The following is a 13,205-nucleotide window of genomic DNA, read 5'->3' as shown; positions in this document are numbered from 1 at the left end:
AAGCCCATCTCAAAAACTGTTTGGAAAGCTGAGGAAGAGAGAAAAAGTCTAGGCGGTAGTCAACTGATGGTCATTGATTGAAGTGAATGTGTATTTGACGGAATTTTACAGGAGTAGTTTGATTAATCCAGGTGCCACGAGAGCTTACACCTACGGTTCTTCTGGTGTTAAGTTGAACAAACATCTAAAGTAATATAGAGACTTATAAGTCATTTTACTTGTACGTTTGTTAGTATTGGTTCGGTTCCAGAATAGCCAAGGAGCCTTGGTATAGAGACATTGGAGCAACTGGTCTATACACATGTGCATCAGCTAAGTATTCAATGTCACTCTAACCAAGTCCTCATCTGATCATCTCATCTACAGCCATACGATGTTAATACTCTTTTATTATATGCTGTATATTGTTGGGGGGTCTCTTCTTGAAGTACATTATCCAGTAACTATTTCCTCCAAGGTACCTCTCAAGCGGTAGAGAAAAGCAAGCAGACCAATGGTAAAACACCGATTCACAACATACAGCCAATCAATTGCTTTCTTGTTCTTTCTTGTTTGCTCCTGCTGGCTCGCTATCTCTCAATTCTCGGTCTTTTCCTCCCATACTCGTCAAACTCATCCCGAGCATATCTCGACGATGACAAGCGACGATCCCGTCCATCTCTATCCCTTCCGTCACGATCCCGTGACTCTCGTCTATCGCGTGAATCCCGTCTCCACGGAGGTCGACTTCCTCCATACGTCTCACTAGGACGAGGAGGATTCGACGAAGGCGGAGGAGGAGGACCGTCAGCAGGAAGAGGAGGCCCTGGAGGAGGCCCCAAGTCACGCGATTTGTCCGAATCACGTGGATTTTCCGTATCACACGGCTTATCGTCCTTATTATGTGACTCTCCCTTATCCTCCACCTTATCTCCCGGCGCAGGGGGGGGACCCTTGGGTAGCTCCCTCGGCTCCCTACCTCGTGAAGGAACGTACACGTCACGTGTCATATCACGTGAACTATCTCGTGGTAGCGGACGCCGTCTCCTGTCGTCTTCGTCCCGTTCTCGGTCATAATCGGTATCCGAGTACATGTCGAATTGAGGACGTTTGTGGAACCGCTCTCTAGAAGGGGAAATGGGTCTGGAGTCACGGGAGTCACGTGAATCTCGAGGGTAATCACGTGAGTCCCGGGGAGGGTAGTCTCTATCCCTGGGATGATAATCTCGGTCTCGTGAGTCCCTGGGTGGATAATCTCTCTCTCTAGGCGGATAATCTCTATCTCTGGGAGGAGGCCGTCGATCCCAGTCTCGTTCTCGAGGAGGGTAATCTCGGTCACGTGGGGGCAGGTCACGGGGAGGTAGGTCGCGTGGTGGGAGTTCTCGTGGATACTCATCGCGGTCTCTATCCCTCGGGCCATCACGTGGACCTTCTGGACGCCGTTCGGGTCGTTCAAACGAATCGTAGCGGCCTCTCGGAGGACGACGGTCACGGGAGTCACGCTCCCGAGGAGGCCTTGAGTCACGAGATCTATCTCTATCACGTGGCTCTCTCACGGGAGGCTGTTTTTCTCTTGGTGGCGGCTGAACTTTTGACTCATTCTTCTCCTGCTCTCTGCGTTTATGGTTATCGAGTTCATGGGACGACTGCCACTTTGGCAGCTCGTGTGGTTGACAAGGCAGTGGCTCTGTCTTGAAATAAGCATGGTTCTTTCCTCCAATCGCTGTCAGTCTTTTTGTAGGGTCTAGCAACAACAAGCCTTTCAAAAAGTCCAGTCCGTCCTTTGACAGCCGCCCAAACAATTTGTCCAGCTTATTGGTTGCGTCTGTGCCCCAGATGTTAGAGTTTTGGGCGCCAGGAAGCACGCTCCATCCAGGCATGGTGTCTTCTGTAGGTACTCCAACTGCCTGAAAAATTTTAGAGCCCTGATCGACATCAGAAGCTCCCGGGAAGATTGGTTTTCGAGTGAAGAACTCGCCAAACACACATCCAATTCCCCACATGTCGATAGCTGTGGTGTACTTTCTGTCTCCGAGAATGAGCTCCGGGGGTCTATACCATCTTGTGACAACCATAGCGGTCAGATTCTCTGTGTTGACACCAGCAGTTTGCGAGTTTGGAGCGGGACCGTCGTAGCCTCTTGCCAAGCCGAAATCTGCCAGCTTCAAAATGCCCTGGTCGTTCACGAGAATGTTGGCTGCCTTGATATCTCGATGCAAGAACTTTTTGGCGTGCAAGTACCCAATCCCCTCCAGCAGCTGCAGCATGTAGCATTTGATGTGTGCCGGGGAAAGTTGCACCGACTGGTTTCCCAGCAACCCGGCCAGATCATGGTCCATGTACGGGGTTACCATGTAGACACACCCTCGCTCCTTTTTCGACTGATCTCCTCGCTCCACGGCCAAGTCGACTAGCGGGATCACGTTCTCGTGTCGCAGAAGCTTCAGAATCCGAATTTCCCGCAGCGCAGTCACCGGAAAGCCCTCCTTTTCGGAATGCAGCAAAATCTTTTTCAGAGCGACATGTCGTTTGGTGGTGATTTGCTCAGCTCGAAAAACCTCACCGAACGTTCCCTCGCCGATTTTACCCAGCGGCTTGTACGACTCGGTCACGTTGCTGCAGCCGTAGTATGTCGACGGCTGGTACGGTATCGTCATGTTGAATGGTGCTGTAGGGCTGGTGTGTAGATGTTGATGTGGTTGGCCATGCATGGTGGAAGTTTATTTGGACTTGGTGGTGGGGGGAGAATATGTGTTGACGTCCTAGGGCAAACACGGATTGAAATGCAAGACTCTCTGGTGGTATCCAGTAAGTAGGGAAACTTCGGGGGAATGTTTGGATTTGACGTGGTTGCTTAACGGTTGTGTTGATAAGGATGTTCTGAAACACTCCTCTAACGGCTCCGATTAATATATCGCCCAATTGTGAAGCTTAACCACATCAATGGAGCTCGCTTGACGGAATGATACTGTGAATTATTAAAAATTAAATAAATTAATGAGACATAAATTTGTTTCATATACATCGACTCAATGATTTATAGAAAATTGAAATAATCATAAGCTCTTTTGGGGCAATTCCCTATGAAGTCCTGGTTTGGTCCAAAGTCGGACCCTTCTCAAAGCTGGCATCTCAACCTGTAACTATACTGTAGTAGTAACTTCTCAGCCTACATTTACGATCTTCAACACGTCTAAAGAGTTACAAATGAGACCAGAAATGACTCATATCAAATGTCACGAGTGCAGCGTTTCTGAGTCTGAAGTCACATGACTAGTTTTCGCGTCGCAGCCAGACTATAATATCCAGTGGTTACATATAATCGGATGGAGGGCTTTCAACAGGGACTTCGATGCTGTTCAGTACGAGGGTAAAAGACGGTCTTGAAAATAAATGACCCCGGGTACTACTTAGTGAAGTACTCTTAATTAGCACACCAATCACTCTATTACATCATCTATATCACCTCAATGCCTCATATACGGTCTAGGCACTTACCCTTCGTTATAAACAAAATAACCCATAAAACTTTAAATATCACTCAATAAATAGTTAAACAAAAACATTCACTTCACCAACCTCTATCTAAACCCACACACCACCAACAAAACCATCACCGTTCTCATCCTCTTACTCTCCTCATCACGTGAAATACTACCATCTTCTACTCAACTCGCTGTAATAAAAGCCATCATACTCCTCAAACCACTGTCCCCCCATATTCCCCCTCTCTCCACCTATAAAACATCTGCTATGCATCGCACTAACATTTAACAAAATACCACGACATCGTCTGTACTTGTCCTACAGCCTATATATCACGCGACCTACTCTCCGAGGTGTATCTGTGGCTACAGTACTCGCACAAGTGGCGAAATTTCCGCTTCTCCCAAATAGGCATTTCTCAAAACGGAATGTCGATCCGACCAAAACTCGAGAGTACACAGATTAGTCATGAGTGGGCCACAACGACGTCACGTGACTAGAGCAACGGAATCCCATCTTCTTGGCGTCACATTACAATGCTGACTCTTTGCAACGCGTCTGCCCCACTTGTTTTTATCCGCTTCACATGTGGCTGAGTCTAGACTCGTTTCTTGGTAATAGATGCGAAAATAAGCATAATGTGAAAATAGTTGTGCTAGAATAAGTCTTGATGAAGATATTATGAATTTTTTTACACCATTGGATTCCTCGCACCAAGACGAATGCATGTATCTGATCAGAATTCCGTTGCGATGTTTTCTCGCCTTGTTATGGTGACTTTCCCATCCCCCCAAGCCAAACTCTGTACCTACAGATACCTGCTTACCAACGGCTGTCATACTGGTGCCAAGCGGTGGCAAATGGGCTGATTTCTTTTTTTCCGAGATGTGTTCCGCGGTGAAACGTTCTCTGGGTCATTGGTTATGGTGGTTAGTCCATGTAGCATCTGAAAAGTTGTTTCGTGGTAGCACTGCCCTTAGCTACAGTCTAAACGCCTCGGCTTTTCCGAGGACCTGTATCAAGCTCGATAACGAGTTGTACACTTTGGGAATCCGCCAATACTCTGGTAACCGTCCCAAGGCCCCGTCCCAACTGTCTCCAGCCACAAACTGAGCCTCTTTCGTCAACTTTTCAGCGACATATTCAAAGTTCCGAATGAAGTTCGGAGAAGTCCGCGCTAAATATAAGCGAGATAGCAACGTTGAAATTTGGTAGAGTGATATAGGAGCAATGGAGGGTCAGAAATGTTTGAGAGCAATTCGGAAACAGCTCTAGAGAGTCAAAATTTCTGATTCGCTTCTGCTCCACCACGTATCTGTGTTTCTCCTTCGTCTCTACCGTATCTCTGAGTCACTATCGGGGCCGTTTAACGTTAGATAGGGACGTAGTGATGTAGGATGAAGGGGGGATCTGAACATGCCCGATACTCGAGCTCTGATGAAACCAAAAACCCAGGTATTCTCGGACAGCCATTCCGAACGAAATGCGTCCTTTAATGACTCTCCATTGGTCCTGGATCACAACAGAGCATGGTGTCCCTGCTTTTAACCTCTCGTTAAGCTGGTCTAAGCTTCGACAAAAAAAAAAAAGGTTGCATATTTAGTGCGGCAAAAAATAGTGGGAGCCGTACAACTTATATAGCCTGGGTCCGGCTGATTCAAGACCTATACTAACAAGAAAGAAGACGGTCTTCAACAAAAGCACGTGACCACACACGTGACAAGCATACTACGTGACTCAGCATTCAGGTTTTACAAGCGACCAAGCATACAAAGTGACTACAGCATACACAGCATAATTCACACATTATACATCAAAGACATGCCAGATACACTGTCGATAGAAAAGACCGGGTCATATGGCAGATCACGTGATCCACTGGACGACATCACGCACTCGACGGATCAGTCTCACTCATGTGACCCAACTGGCAACTTCACAGACAGCCCTTCCATGCAAGAATCCCAGGAATACCTAGACTTAGACCCAGGTTCAGAGAAAATAGGAGATACCCCATCACCTGATATAGCACGTGATTTGGAGGAGCAAGCCGAGAAGGCTGCTGAGTCAGCGGTAGATGGCCAGCGTGCTGACTCACTCCACAGACACAACTCTTACCCTATCCCACCCTTGGCTGGACTGACCCTTCAGAGAACACTTACCCATCGTTCCAGAGTATCAAGGCTGAGTCATCACTCCGAGGAGCAGTCAGGTGACCAATCTGGTAACGCGATGAACTCGGAAACCCCCGCCTTACCTGGGCATGTGACTCAGGACCATTTATCTCAAACACGACGATATCTTATTTGTTTCATGTTGTGTGTCTGCACACTTCTCGTGGCTATCGATGAGACTATCATCACTACAGCGCTTCCTGAGATTGTGGCTGCCTTGAAATCGTCTTCTGGATATACGTGGATTGGAACCTCTTATCTTCTTGCATGTGCTTCTTCCATGCCTGCATATGGAGCTCTTGCAGACATTTTTGGGCGTAAACCGATCATTCTCTTGTCAATTGCACTGTTCCTGATTGGCTCTGCTATTGCTGGAGCTGCCACCGACATGGGCATGATGATCAGTGGACGTGTCATTCAGGGTATTGGAGGAGGAGGTATTTCCAACCTGGTGAACGTCATTGTGGCCGATATCATTGATCTCAAGTACCGAGGTACATTTATGGGTGCCATTGGAGCCACCTGGGCCGTTGGAGGATGCATGGGACCTCTTCTTGGTGGAGCTTTTGCCTCTGGAGGACAGTGGAGATGGTGTTTCTTCCTCAACCTGCCCATTGCAGGGGTTTGCTTCATTTTCATGGCTTGGCTGGCTAACATTAAGTCTCCTCCTACGACGTTGAGAGACGGACTCAAACGAATCGATTTTCTGGGCATTATTCTTATTACGTGCGCCACTGTGTGTCTTTTCTTGGCTCTGGACTGGGGAGGAGTTCATTTTGCCTGGAACTCTGCTCCTGTCATTGTGTGTCTGGTTCTGAGTGGAGTTCTTTACATTGCTTTCGTCCTGTGTGAAAAATACATCCCCAACGAGCCCGTGATGCCCCCCAGGTTATTCACCAATTTCTCTCGAACTGGAGCTCTTCTCTGCACTTTTTTCCACTCCACCACCTTTATGGCAGTTTCCTACTTTACGCCCTTCATGTACCAGTCTGTTTACAACAAGAGCCCCATTGGAGCAGCCGTCTACCTGCTTCCCCAGGCCATTGTCATGGGCCTGGCTTCTGCTATCAGTGGATACATCATTACAAAGACAGGCAAGTACAAGATCATCATGATTGTTGGCTTCTCCCTGGCAGCCATCTTCAACGGAATGATAGTCACTCTCAATCCCGACTCCAACACCGCCAAGCAGATCATGTGGGTCACCGTCTGGGGTATTGGTATTGGTCCCAACTTTGAGTCCACTCTGATTGCTCTACATACCCATATCAAGTCTCAGGACATTGCCACGGCTACATCGACCTGGGGCTTCCTTCGAACCATCGGGTTCTCCATCGGTATTGCTATTGGTGGAGTTGTGTTCCAGAACAAGATGCAGACTGAGAATGAAGAACTGGGACACTTGCTGCCTGCGGACTTGAGAGAACTACTGACTGGTGCCGATGCTGCTGCTTCTACTACACTCATCAAGAACTACTCTGAGCCCGTTCAGAAAGTAGCCAAGCTCATGTACTCCAGATCCTTCAAAGACATGTTCTGGACGTGTCTGGGCTTGTGTCTGGGCTATCTCTTTGTGTTCCTCATCAAGGAGCGGCCTCTGGAGATGAAGGACGCCAAGGGCGAGACAACTGAGACGGAGGACGAAGTTGACCAGATTGTTGATGTGATTGTCGACGACTTCGAGGGCAACCAGAAGCACAGGGACGGGGCCTAAATATTTAGGACACAGTAATTATTTATTTGCAATAAGCCAGTACAAGTAGACGCCATCTTGGAAGTTCTGTATATACAGTAGTTTACACCATCTCCCACCCCGGGTAACTCTCAAACTTACCCTTCTCTCCAACCCTAACCCTCCTCCCAACTATATATACACCTGTGGTGCGCCTCCTCCGGCTTCTTTTTTTTTTCCCCATCTTTATGCTCGGGCATTACGCATATCAGTGAGGATTCGTCCGAGATTGTGTATTTGCTGGTTGAAAACTTAACCATGACCGCTCTCTATTGCCTTGTGGCTTGCCACAGTCGGCTTTAGAGGAATTTTTGGAACCTCAAGATCGAAGTGAGACTCTGAAGTCGTTGGCCAAAAGTCTGAACTTCGGGGCTTGATACGCCGTAGACGTTGGCTAACACGTGGGTGGCCCAGCTTTTGTTCTTTAACGTAGCTGATATGGGCACTGAAACATTAGGGGGGCGGTGAGAAGCCGAACGCGTTTTAGACGTTGTGAGGCTTCATGCTGCTTCAATGCTGATTCTGGGGCCATACCAAGCTACTACAAAAAGATGCTGTAGTTAGGTGGTGATGATGATTCGGTTGTAATTCATCTAGGGAATCCCCTGTGTACAGTCCTTTCACTTGAAGCCTCGCTCCAGACTCGGTTACGATCTCGTATAAACAATCATATAATACTATTTACGCTGGCTTTCACCGCAAGCTGGCTATTGTTGGCCTGTAACTTGGTTCCAGACTCTCTCAGAGACTCTCAAGTGGTTCGCTTAGAGGGTTTTCTCAATCAGCTCAATGCCGTAATCCTCCTTCAGCTCCTTGATAAGAGGACCGTTGATGGCAGGGTTGACAGGAGCCAAGATACCGGGAGTGCTGATGGTACCGTTCAACACCTGCTTGACAGCAACGGCACAAGGGACACCAACAAGCTCAGCCATGGCAGAGTACTTGTCGGGGTTTCCGTAGGCGACCAGAGTGGAGGTTCGGGTCTCGGTCTTTCCATCAGCCCACTCGATGCCAAACTTGTGCTGGAGCATGACCATGTCTCGCTCCCGAGGACCAAACTGCATCTTCTCCTCGAGGGTGGCACACAGAGTGTCCAGAGGGTTGCCTCGAGCAGTGATGGGGGTGTCGGAGAAGAGACCCAGCCATCGGAAACCGTTGATGATTCGCTCCTTGTCGTCCTCGTCCTTGAACTTGGTCTTGGAAGAGATGGCGGCGATGATTTCCTCCTCAGAGTTGCCCTTGGCGCCAACCTGGGCGGCCAGGGCATCCTTCCAGGCGGGCTTGGAGCCGACAGCGAAGGTCTCGACGTTGTCGTCAGACAGGAAGCCGAGATCGACCAGCACCTTGATGAACTCGGGGAAACCCTGGAATCGCAGGGTACCTCGGATGATGGTGTCGGCCTCGGGGATCTCGTATCGCTCCTTGTAGGGAGAAGAGTCTCGGTTAGGGTAGCAGACAAAGGCGTAGCCGGGGTAGATGAAGTAGGGCTTGGCCAGGGTCATGAGGTCCTCGCCAGACACCTCCTCGATCTTGCCGTCCTTGTAGAACTTGGCGGCGTTTCGCAGAGCCAGCAGAACTCCTCGGGAAGACCACGAGAACTTGTATCCGAGCGGGTTGTCGGAGTCCTCGGGGGAAGGAAGACCTCCACAGTAGGACAGGAAAGACTTGATCTTTCCGCCAGCTCGGTGGACCTCGTCAATGGTCTTGACGGCGTACAAATGGTCGATACCGGGGTCAAGACCGATCTCGTTCATGACAACAATGCCGGCGTCCTTGGCCTCCTGCTCCAGAGCCTGGATGGCGGGGGACACGTAGGATGTGGTGACGACGTTCTTCTTGTGCTTGATGGCAGACTTGATGACAGTGGCGTGGTGGATGTAGGGGATCAGCGAGATGACCAGATCACACTCGGCAATGGCGGCATCGAGGGACTCGGGGTTCTCAACGTCCACAGACTTGGCCTTGGCCACATCGCCAGCAAGGGCCTTGGCCTTGTCAAGAGTTCGACAGGCGACAGTGACCTCAATGCCGTCAGTGGCAGCGAGAATATCGACAGTGGGCTTGGCAACAAAGCCGGAGCCGAGCAGAAGAACTTGTTTGGCGGCCATTTTGTATAGTTGTATAGTTGGAAGGAGGGTAGAAAGAGGATGGGTGAGTCATTATGTACTCTGGCATAAGGTTTGGCACAGTGTATGGTGACGTATGGTGGAAGGGTGGGATGTGTGGGTGTGATGGACAGTTTGAGATGGGTTTTAGAAGCTGGAATGGATATTTCGAGTCTACAGATTTGTTTGGTAGTATCTTTTTTCGATTATCTCCATTATTGCATCCTGTAGGAGTCATCTCTATAATTCTCCTCTGTGTGCGGTTATCATGGGATGAACACAGAAGCAACTCCATTTCTGGTGATCTGGCTAATATATCAGGTTGAGCTTTTCAATGCTGACTAATTCGAGCCTTCCAAAGCGATTGCCATTATTCCGGATCTCACCTCTTGCCTGTACCCCCTGCTATAGACCACCATTTCCAGCGCTGCTCCACTCACCTATCGAAACTCTATCGTCTTCCATGTGTTTCTGCCGATAACGGAGCTGGCTGGAAAATGCGACTTTTGGTCCAGTTAAACCTCTCAATGGGGTCTTCTCGCTCGTTGAAGTCGATTGCCGGTATCATTATTCCAATATCGTACCTCAATCATATACTATTGACATCGAGACCAAACCCCAAGTATGGGTCATAGTGCATGACGAACGTGGACCGAGTCGAATTCGCCGATTCGCAGCTTTTCCGAATTCTAAAACGACCAATCGAACAATCACGTGACGCCGATTCCAACATTGCCTCCCTTTTCTCCATACGAGCCCTGCAACACACTCAAATCCGCCACTATATTTTTTTCACTGAAATTTCACCCCTCGATAAGGTTTTTACAGCCTTCCATGTGCTTCGAAAAGTGTCAAAGGAAAAGGAAGACACTTCAAAAGGACGTCGACAGTAGACAGATGGAACCAAACGACACCAGCAGAATCCCAAACCCTGCTCTATATGATCCTAACCCTTGATCCTCTCAAAGCCGACTTTATAGCCATCCGCCAACACCCCCACATGAACTTGCATTGCCCAGACTGTTATACAGCAAAGGGGGATGACAAGATCAGAGTTTGGGTTAGGGTAGAGAAGGTATCCGCGATGAGAGTCGATTTATCAGCACATACTTACGTATTCTGTAAGGTACAGTACCTCTATAGTATACGGTATCATTTGACGCACCATGATGAGGAGGTTCGGGTGGTTATCTTGAGGTGCCAAGGTGATGGGGTCTGTAGATTTGTTGGCAATGGACTACGGGGCTCAACTCACATATAGATCACCAGCATTGGCACACCTGTGTATCAAAACAAGGTGTTAAATGGTCATTATCTGGATGTTAGAGCTCTTCGTGAGATGGTTCTATCATCTTTTAGACGAGTGGTATGGAGGGTTCTATTGAGGATATCCAGGGCTGAACGTTAGGAAGTTACGAGTACGAGTACAGTACGTACGCTAATTGTTCTTTTACTGTAGGTACTGTATCTTTCTACTTCCAGAATGCTTTCACCGCGCATTTCCTACAAGTAGGCAACTCCATCTCTTTGAGCTTGCATCAACTATTCACTTGATATGGCCGTGGATCGACGATGAGAGTGCTGCTCATTGTGGAATGCTCACAAATCGACCAAAACTGGTTTTATTTATACATAATTATATGGAAGTCTCAAAAAAGAGATACAAAACCAAGGAGAAGAGCTTCCAATATACAGCGGTCCAATACCCAGAGTTCAGTTAGATTTACTACAAATTGCCAGATGTTGATTCTGAAACAACATACATACTCCTTGAACTATTGCAATCGTGCCAATGGAAATTGTATTGAATTTCTATCTCTTGAAAAACCGCAGTCGTTATAAGTCGAACTTTGGCAAACCAGACACAAATACCCATGCTACAATATCGTGGTGTAGCGCGCACTCGTACCATAATACAGCTCACAGCGTTCGAGACTTGGAGTCGACCAATGAGTGTCATCTCCCACCGGCACTATTGACCCAATCAGTTTGGAATTACTACCATTGGTCAGCTGAAAACCTCAGAATATCAACGGTACTTTCCATTGCTCGATATGATCACTTTTGACAATCCCATCCTGAAATCTATATCTCGGTATTTCGCTTACTAACCCTGACAAAAAAATAGCCGAACCTTAAATAAGCGATAAACGTCATCACAACCTTAATTTGGCATAAACCCCTATTAATAGGATGAATGAGAGAGGAAGGATTTCAGTCCGTCAGAGAGGGCTGCGGAGTAGTTATAAGGACATGTTTGTGTTGTAACTGAGATTAGGACACCGAGAGGATTCGATTGGTACCAATTGAACTTTAATATGATCACAATATGGTGTTCAAAAATCACATGACCAAACTCGCACACACCCCCACACCATACGGCGTCACCCATTCATCGTCAAGTTAATAGTAACATCACCACCAACACTACACTCATTAACTACCATGTCCTACTACACCAGCAACACAAAGGCGCCCGTGGACAAGGGCCGGGGCGTGTGGTCTCGAATGAAGGATTTCGGCGGTGTCAATATGAGCATGTCTGCTCTCTCGGTGTCGTCTTCCACTGATCAGGACGGAGAGACTGAGACTTCGACCGTCGTTCACCAGTCGCTTGTCAAGTTCTACGCCACCAAGACGGGTTCTGTTCCTGATTGGCTGGAGCCTCCCGGGTCGGAACATACCGATTTGTCGCAGTATCAGAACCAGAATCAAAACAACCCCTATGGACAGAGTCAGCAACAGCAGCAAGGGCAATACTCGAAACGGCCCTCTGTGTCTTCCACGCCTTCTTCTCTACAAGATATTTACGCTCGACGAGGCTCTTCGGCTGAGGTGAACCGCGCTCCTCAGCAACAGTCTCAGTACAACTATCCTCAACAGCAGTACGGAGGTCAAACGGCTTATGGAGCACAGACAGCGTACGGACGCCCGGCGCAGGGCAATGGTGGAGGAGCAAACGGTAACCCAGGCAACGACAGAATGAGGGAGAAGCTAAGACAGCTGGGAAGAAGCCAGAGCCAGACTCAGGGGGGCGTTAGTGGAGAGCCTGCGTGGAGACGGTAATTGGAGGACTCAAGGGGGCATAAACATGAGTGTAGCTCGTGTTTCGACATTGGGACATGGCTAGGGATCGAGATCGAGAACAAGGCTCGTTTGACGTTGGAGGAAGAACCTCAAGCAGCTAGTTAGTACGTGACATGGACAATGAGAAGGGTAACACCGATGGACACAAGAGGCTTGCTGAGTGGCTGATATCAAGTGCATCTATCTTAAAACGGAGGGAAAAGGATTTTTATTGAAGTGGATTGGTTGCAGGTGGATTGGTTGCTTGGTGGATTGGGGATGAAAGACTGTACCTAGTACTTAGGTCGAGACCAATGATTACAAGGTGATTTGCCACGTCTTCAGGGTGGTCTTGTGACTGTCTCATTCAAGAGTGATGGCTTGAAAGCTCTGTCTACACATTGTGAACGCTGAATTCACGGTACAAAAACGTATAGATAATGGACGATTAAAAAACTGTCGGGGGTATAGTGACGAAACCGGGCACTAGTTGAGCAAGAGTGGGACCAGTGAATTCACATTTTGTCCGCTGCTGAAGAACAAAAGTGATTCATGATTTCGTGGTGACTGAACGGTCAAGGGTAAAACTCCAAGTAATTGTCTCTCAGGTGCTGCTTTACTCCAGGCTGCTTTACTCCAGGAACACGAGATCACGGCCTCCAG

General features: G+C 48.3%; 4 protein-coding genes and 1 non-coding gene across 5 annotated transcripts; 3 read left to right on the top strand and 2 right to left on the bottom strand.

Annotated features, from left to right (window-relative positions):
- Positions 1–569: 569 nt before the first annotated feature.
- Positions 570–2,690, bottom strand: YALI1_D29549g (uncharacterized protein; the record flags this gene model as incomplete). The annotated part of the gene is made up of 1 exon (XM_503170.3): positions 570–2,690. One exon carries the CDS (start codon positions 2,688–2,690, stop codon positions 570–572), a length of 2,121 nt encoding a protein of 706 aa, XP_503170.3.
- Positions 2,691–5,286: 2,596 nt separating this feature from the next.
- On the top strand, positions 5,287–7,353 carry YALI1_D29523g (uncharacterized protein; the record flags this gene model as incomplete). The annotated part of the gene is made up of 1 exon (XM_503169.3): positions 5,287–7,353. The coding sequence occupies one exon, from the start codon at positions 5,287–5,289 to the stop codon at positions 7,351–7,353; it is 2,067 nt and encodes a 688-aa protein (XP_503169.3).
- A 200-nt stretch (positions 7,354–7,553) lies between these two features.
- On the top strand, positions 7,554–7,702 carry YALI1_D29500r. The gene has a single exon (XR_011031479.1). It is a non-coding gene; the product is annotated as a YALI1_D29500p (small nuclear RNA).
- Positions 7,703–8,135: 433 nt separating this feature from the next.
- Positions 8,136–9,479, bottom strand: YALI1_D29481g (uncharacterized protein; the record flags this gene model as incomplete). The annotated part of the gene is made up of 1 exon (XM_503168.3): positions 8,136–9,479. One exon carries the CDS (start codon positions 9,477–9,479, stop codon positions 8,136–8,138), a length of 1,344 nt encoding a protein of 447 aa, XP_503168.1.
- Positions 9,480–11,921: 2,442 nt separating this feature from the next.
- Positions 11,922–12,542, top strand: YALI1_D29457g (uncharacterized protein; the record flags this gene model as incomplete). Its single annotated transcript, XM_503167.3, has 1 exon — positions 11,922–12,542. One exon carries the CDS (start codon positions 11,922–11,924, stop codon positions 12,540–12,542), a length of 621 nt encoding a protein of 206 aa, XP_503167.1.
- Positions 12,543–13,205: the final 663 nt, after the last annotated feature.

This window comes from Yarrowia lipolytica, chromosome 1D, assembly GCF_001761485.1.
Source record: "Yarrowia lipolytica chromosome 1D, complete sequence".
NCBI lineage: Eukaryota > Fungi > Ascomycota > Dipodascomycetes > Dipodascales > Yarrowia > Yarrowia lipolytica.
The sequence above is the reverse complement of the archived record's forward strand: the minus strand, read 5'-3'. Positions and strand labels throughout refer to the sequence as shown.